Source organism: Mirounga angustirostris, unplaced genomic scaffold (genome assembly GCF_029215605.1).
Source record: "Mirounga angustirostris isolate CCGP_5_RB_7025 unplaced genomic scaffold, mMirAng1.0.hap1 SCAF_4, whole genome shotgun sequence".
NCBI lineage: Eukaryota > Metazoa > Chordata > Mammalia > Carnivora > Phocidae > Mirounga > Mirounga angustirostris.
Genome location: NW_026991712.1, coordinates 136,198,206 through 136,205,850, shown reverse-complemented (window position 1 = coordinate 136,205,850; position 7,645 = coordinate 136,198,206). Strand labels below are relative to the sequence as shown.

Sequence of the window (7,645 nt, the reverse complement as noted above, 5' to 3'; positions counted from 1 at the left end):
CAACACAAGTTTTACTTTGAAATTCTTTTCTCTTTTAAAATTCAACTGCCTCATAGATATAAGGAAAAAGGCACAAGTATTTGTACCTCCCTGGAGAGTGTCATTGTGAAATTTCGAGGCTACTGAAATATGTGTCCTGAGGGACAGTAAGAGTTTTTAAAAACTTCTAAGTTGCTAAGGAACTGAGGTTTTGGTGTTTTGTTTGTTTGTTTGTTTGTTTAATTGTTAGTATGCTCTTCAGTCAGTTTTTTGAGTTATATTTTCTTTCCTAGGTCTTAGCCAGCAATACCTCATATTTGCTCTGGTGGAAAGAACTAGACTATGTCACGGGCTAAGCAATATTAAAAGTTTGTGGATGTATTTATAACATAAAGGATTAATAACAGCACTAGAGACTCAACATTGATCATGTAATGCATCTTAACTTCTTAAAGTTATTTCATTTGATGCTCACAACTGGCCTGTGATGTTATGGCTTTTCTCCTAATCCTCCTGCTAGATTGTAGAGGGAGAAATGCCCCACTTCTGCTGTTGTCCCCTAGAGTTCTAAGGAGGACTTTCCCTCTCTTCTGATCTCCCGTCCCTCGCTTCCCTCCCATACGCAGCTGCCTGCTTCTTCCTTGGCTGTCAGAGCCTGCTTGAAAGAAACCCAAGATCGCCGGACCTCAGGGCCTGAGGCCCTTCGAAAGGCTCCCGGGGTCCCTGGGGACCAGTCAGGGGACAGATTTTCAGCCCCTGCAGCCAGGGTGCCATAACCCTTTGCACTTGGGCAGCAGCCCGGCACCCAGATCCCATCCCTGGAAGCTACAAAACCCTGGGCTCCACCCACCCCTCCGGCCAGAACCCGGCACGATCGCCTCCCTCCGGATTTCCACTGGGGTGAACGAATGGGCTGGAAGGCGGTTACAGATGCCGGAGGCGCCTTGCGAAAAACCGTAGTGTCCTCTAGAAGAACGTCGGTTTCCTCCAGGGCCTGCAGTTGGCCGCACAGCCCCGCTGCACCGGGGGAGGCGGCTCCCGCGTGCGGGGCCCCGGGGAGGCGCGCGGCGGGCGCGGAGCGGGGACTGGAACGCCGAGCGCCTCCGGGTCGGGCCGGGGCCGGCGGCGCGTCCAGGCTGCCGCGGGAGCAGGCGGCGCGCACAGCTGTCCTCCGGCGGGCGAAGGCCTGGCCGCCCTGCCTGCTGCCGTCTCTCCCGCCTCCCGGCCCAGAAATTATCTCAAGCGTTGCCAGTTTGATTCCAGAGCCCCACTCGGGTGGGTTCTTTTGTTTCTTTGTTTTAATGACAGTTCCCAGCCCTTGGGCATGTCATGCGCGATTAATTCCCTGGCTCTGTTGAAGGCAGCTGGGATGAAATTTCTTCTGCATCATCCTTTTGGGGATAATTGCTTATGATGTGACGTCAGCCGGACTGATTTTTCTCTCTTGAAAGAGAGAGAGAGAGAGACTCACGGACGTGTGCGGGGGCCACAGACATTAACGTTTGGAATTCCTGCAGGGCAAAAGGAGACGGGAATGGGCGCTTAGAAGTGTGCGGCTAAGACCTCAGACTGCACGTAATTATTAACAAGTTTTTCTTTAAAAGCAGAAAGAAAGGAAAAAAAAAAAAAAACCAATCCCCTCCTCAGCGAGCCACTTAGGTGCTCCTTTCATGCCCGAGTCCCCCGTTAAGGTGGCAGCGTCTGATAATTAATCTCGGGTACCCAGCCGCTGCAATAGGCTTAAGAAGACGAAGAGGAGGGGCGGGGAAGTGCGTCACCAGGTGGGGAAGGGGCTGTGCGTTTGGTGACTAGCGGGAGGGGTGGGGGTGGAGGGGAATAGGGACGGAAAATAGGTTCTGTGTGCTCTCCCGGGGTATTGTGTCAGGAGATGCAGGCTGGCTACCATGTGACGCGGTCCAGAGCGGAAGGGATTGGCCGAGGCAGCGCAGGCGGTGCAGCTCGGCCGGCTTGCTGTTCCTCTCCCTTTCTCTCGCAGCATCTTCCTGGGAGCCTGTAGGTGAAGCGGCACCAGCAGCATCCATGGCCTATCTTTGGGGTTAACACTTGTCTCATTTGGCTTCAGCAGTGGACAGAGCCGACCTCTCGGCAGCGGCGTTGCGAGGACTTGGCTGGGACCTGGAATCCTATCCTCCTGTATTTTTTCAGACTCCTTGGAAATTAAGGAATGCAATTCTGCCACCATGATGGAAGGTAGGATGCTTTCTGCTGTGGTTGACTGGCTTCAGGCAAGGTTTGGGCTGAACAGCGTTGAAGAATGTGTGCAGCCTCTGTTTGGGGCTGGTCTAGAACCTGGTTGCCAGGATTTGCAAGCAGAAATGCTGCAGTTTGCTTGCAGTGGACCAGGGCTCAGACTAATGGAATCAAACCACAAGGCTTCTGTTTAGCTCAGAACCTACAGAGCTCCCAGCTCTTTTGAGAGGGGGAAAAAAAAATAAACCTAAAGTGCTTCCAGGGAGCCGAGATAGAGCTAAGAAAGAGCTTGCAGAGCAAGTAAGTTGGGAGAGAAGATAAGGTTTTCTGCTCTGGGTTCCTGGGACTACACTGATTAAACATTTACAATGGAAACTTGTTTCCTGAAATTGACATTAGATAGGGGAGGTCATTGACAGAGTTATCCATGCTGTCATTTTCAGTGAACTGTTTAAATTTTTTTTTTTAATTCTTGTAAGATTTTTATCTCCGCAATTTACATCTTATTGTTGGAGTGAGAGGTGCAGCAAATTTGGTCCATAAGCTATAGTTATATGGGGATGTCACACAACAGAATGAGCAATATGAGGAAAATATCTGGGCCTCTTAGCCCTGGATTTGGGGTCTTATCAGGTTAAAAAAAAAGGGATTTTGTGCTTCCTAAACGCATTCTCGTGCAATGATTCTTAGCCAAGCACCAAATGATTACTTACTGATTACCTTTTTGCATTCAATATTAAGTGTAAGAAGGAACTTTCCCTGGGAGATGTTGTTTAAACTATATTTTGTTCTACTAAATTACCCTTCCATGCCTGAGATAATGACAGCCAAGATTGCCTCAAAAAAGCAGCAAGCTGATTAAGAAAGAAGCAGGCAGCCCTACCCTGGCTTTGATTTTGTTTTCATACTACAGGATGGTGCAAAACTCCTGGCCTTTCCTAAGATGACAGGCAGAAATTTGTCCCCAGCCTGGATTTCACAATGCAGAATCGAGTGCATAATGGGTCTCAAATCAGCCATGAAAATGGCAGAGAGGCCACCTCTTAAGCCAAGGTCTGTCCTACAGATTTTAAACATTCCTTAGAAATTTACCAAAATGGAATAAGAGGAGGATGGTTTCAAAAAGCAGTGGTGTAGCCCACACTTATTTGGCAGAAATGAATTCTTTTTTGCTCTCTCTGTCATCATGTCAAACATTGTTAATGTAATTTGGGGGAGTGAAGAATTCTACAGTCATGGCCTACAGATTTTACAAAATAGCCTTAAAAGAGAGATTGGGTATCATTTTGTTATGGAGCTTGGTCTTGTTTGCAAAGGGCTCTCAAGCTAGTTCTTTAAAATACAGGTCTAAATAAACTGAGATTACTAACGCCCTAAGATTAAGTCATTTTCACTAATTTAAAATGAATTTAATCTTTGAATAACAAGGCAAGACAAACAGAGAGTATTACTGATACACTTTTCAATTCAAACTCATGTGGATTACCCTCTTCAGAAAAAAACAAAAACAATCTTGTCTATAGAGGTACTATACTTCTCCAGCTAAATTTCATTTATAACATTTCCTAAAAAGAAATCTGCATACACTCTGATTAGGTCTGAATCTTACACAGGGAAGTGGAAGCTCTTTCATTTTTACTTCTTGCCTTGCAAACTACAGAGTTAGTGTCTTTTTTGAAGGAAGTAATATTTACTGATGCTCACGAACGACTCTCTTGGCAATATCATCTATTGTGCCATCCCAGAATGTCAGTCAGTTCAAAGCCCTCTGATAAGCTTATCTGAGCTGCTGAAACTGAAATGAGAACTGTAACAAAGACGTGTGCTGGAGCTGAATTAGCACTATTGCTCTACCAAATTCATCTAATGAAGGATGTTATTTTAGCACTGTTTTGAATTAGAGGTGACACTATGGATGCAGTTGCCTTCCATCAGATCCCTGCAAAAGAAAATGGACAGGTGTTCCCATTGGCTTCAAAATTTTAATGAAACTAATCATTTCTATCTACCCATAGTTCCTACTTACATGCTTTTCAAGACTTATTATCTTAATGGTTCAGTGACCTTAGAAAGGCAGGTAGGACCCTTAACTAGAAATCAGTTTGCCTATCAATAGCCTTGTAACTTAGTTGCCAGTCTTTTTGGCAACATATATATCTTTCTGATATTGCATCCCAGAATTTCACCTCTGAATTGCTCTATTCTGAAGATGTGGCAGAGCAGTTATTATTTCTACTTAACTCACCCCGAGAGGAAGCTAGACTCTTCCATCTATCACAATAACCTTGGAAAGGTAAGGAACCTCTTAAAAGACACCCTAAAATCCCGTCATGGAAGCCCTCTGCTGGAACAGCGGGCTCTGAGAATGTGTCATCCACCATGAAGATGGTTAAATGATGTCCCTCGTCAACTAGTACATTCGTCCACACACATACACACAGTTACACACACATGCAGTACATTGTTAAGGAAGGGAGAGAGCCTACATTTACATTGTATATATTTCGATATTCACCAAAGTGTTTTAGTCTGCTGCTCAGGAAAAGCATGGCCGTGGCAACTTTTCCAAGCTACTTCTCTACTCTGTGTAAAACAGAAGTAAACAAATATTCTTCAGAATGTCTTGTAGTTTAGTTTTGTGATCCTGTTTTGATGGAATGAGTTACGGGCTCCATTCATTCAATGCCTATTAGAAATTCTGGTCATAGTTGAAGAATGTTACTACCTCCCCAGCATAGAAGGTAGTGAAATAATTATGCAGGGACCTCAGACATGTTACCAGTAGTTTGTGGCTCCATGATTCCTTTCAAATATTTTTATTTAAAAACATATATTTTAATTTGATATTGGATTAACTGATTCCTGCCGTCTTTGTTTTTTGGCAGTGGTTGGTATGGAGTTGTGCCTTTCCCATGATATGGAGCCTTCTGTGGTATGAATGGGAAGGGAGAGAGGGTGAGCAAAAGGAGTTATTTGCTAAAAGGCACATATACTGGTTAAGCTTACAATGCAGTCTATGTGATTAGGGCAACGCTTCAAGGGTTCTGTTATTTTCACATATTATTATTAAAGTTTGAAAATGCCATTTTAGCTACCCCTTCTAAGATAAGCTAAGCAAAGTCAGGGTTTCTTAGGACATCTGTGTGTTTGTAGGGCAGCCTGGGAAGTTTTCCCTTGTGTCACAGGACTGGACTGCAAGTTACTGTGCTTTTAGTTCCATAGCCAGGCTCTTCGGTACTGTCTTAGAAGAAGTTTCAGCCAATGGCTTCATCCTATGTAATAATTTTTTAAATTAACAAGTACATTGTTATGGGTTTGCTGGATATAATTGTAATGTATAAGGTGATTGAATAAAGTTTATTATATTTACTATCCACGATGACCTGTAAATAAGTATATTCTGCATGCAGGCCTTTTGCAGTACTTTCTTGAAATTGCAAAAATAAAAAATAATATTTTGAAGCAGAAAAATGGCAGAAAGGAATTTGAACCCAAGTTCATGTTTCTCTTTTTTAGTCAATTCAAGTTCTTATAAATAGTATAACCAAATTGGAGTCCTTTATTATGTCATATATCTATTGCTTCCTTCAATTTTAGAAGAAAAACAATGAACCAGCGTAGTCATCTGGATGTTTTGCATTAGCATATTTACCTCAGAAGACATAATTACATGTTTTTCCTGAATTCTGATAAATGGAGGTGAGAATTTTCTGGACCCAAGTTCATTTAACAATAAAGCTCATATTTTTGATCCCTCATAACATCTTTTTTTTTTTTTTAGGATCTTCTAATAGGAACCTTTTTAAAATTTGTATCAAGGTGGGCATCTTAACCTAATTGAAAACTAGGACTTGGTTTCCTGGGTGGCATATTCTGTCTCTCTCTCTCTTTCCAATATGAATACCCACAGAACCATACCTTTTAATTCCTTGTTAATGCCTTTTATCTCCAAGATTATTATTTAGACAATTTCGAATAATTCTAGCTTAACTGGGCTTTTGTTGTTGTAGTGAACCTTATAATAGTAAAGATTTTTTTTCCTATCAAGAGCTAGAGTTTTATTTACTTGGAAAATTCTTTGATCTGATCAAAAAGGAACAAAGCATTTTGAAGCTGGAACTGTTCGTTTTCTAGTTAACTAAGAAGTTTTAAAGGGAATGCTTCTAACTTCCCAGAAAGAGTGAAGTTATTTTGGAAAACCTTAAGCATGCATATGAGATTCTAATACATGGGTCATGATTTATGTAATTTTTCTCCTTTCTCAAGGCTCTGTGTCAGAAAGAGCCTTCTTATATATGTAAGTGCCCATACAATTCCATGGGTCAACACTTTAAATCTCTAAAAGGAATATGCAATCTTAAAAAATTATCTTAGATAAACCATTCTAGAAGACTCTGGATAATTCTTTCTGTTGGCTTTGGCATATACATTATCCATGTTTCAAATAAACAAATTGCAGGAAGTCACCAACTCACAGTTTTTATGTTCCTGAAAGTTTGTTTATGAATTGCTCACTTGAAACAAGTTTTCCCATAGGAATAATGATACATATGATGATTAGATTCTCACACTAGTCGTTTAAAGGCTATAAACCCATTATCTAGTTGAAATACTAAATATTTGCAATGAAATGTGTGAAGAACAGTAGAGGTACCACAATAAGTAGCCAGAAGCGAACAATGGACTTAAATGTGTTTTCAATTTTAAATGTTGCTATTGGTGAAAAGGAAGGTTTAATTAGAAGACAATGAGGATATGGAGAGACAATTTGAAGAGAGTTTTTAGGTATATTTCCAGAAGTTTTAGAGACTTATGACACTGGATTTTCAATTATGTTCCATTTTACTTCTATACTCGCAGTTTACCCTTTCTCAATTCAGTTTCATCATATGTACTACTGTTAAACTGTGAGTACTTTCATTATGTCAACTCACAAATGGAATTAATAAAGGGAGAGAGAATTTACTGAGATGATGGTACAGGAGTTGGAAGGGAGAAAACGTTTAAGGGATTCTAATGGATTTGGGCTAATGTGTATGACGAAGTCCCTGAGGAGTAATGAACTGAGTAAGGAAGAGATCAGAGATAGAAGAGAACTGAGGGGCATGAGAAGGGCAGGATATCCTTGAGGAGAAAGTGGGGTGTGTGACAGAGGTGTTGGGGCTAACCGGGTTCTATGTTGATTAGCAAATATTTCCATGGGCACAGGATGGTTTGCTTACCTGGGAGAGAGCTACTGGGGATGGAGGTCCAGGCTCCATTGGAGAGGGGTCAGTCTCCATTCTTGGAACGTGTATGCCGTTTAACTGTATCCACTGCCTGTCTCAGCGTGTTTAGAACAGATACTTTCTTGCCTTGGGGCTTTTGCTCCACAATTTTGTCAATTCATGGAGTGACTGATTTTCTTGTGGCCCTAGCAAAACTGCCACCTCCTCAGAAGGACTTTCCTATCCTC

The 7,645-nt window shown here is 42.1% G+C and overlaps 1 protein-coding gene across 20 annotated transcripts in view; it reads left to right on the top strand.

Moving 5' to 3' along the window:
• The first annotated feature begins 854 nt into the window (after positions 1 to 854).
• SGIP1 (SH3GL interacting endocytic adaptor 1) overlaps positions 855 to 7,645 on the top strand; it is a 200,850-nt gene continuing 194,059 nt past the window's right edge. For 5 of the 20 annotated variants that reach the window (XM_054512824.2, XM_064589006.1, XM_064589008.1 and 2 more), the window contains exons 1-2: positions 1,261 to 1,554; positions 2,063 to 2,190. In XM_054512824.2, coding sequence (XP_054368799.1) covers positions 2,181 to 2,190 — 10 coding nt within the window. In that variant the 5' untranslated portion in view covers positions 1,261 to 1,554; positions 2,063 to 2,180. The other 15 variants (XM_054512823.2, XM_045897471.3, XM_045897470.3 and 12 more) reach the window with 9 other exon arrangements.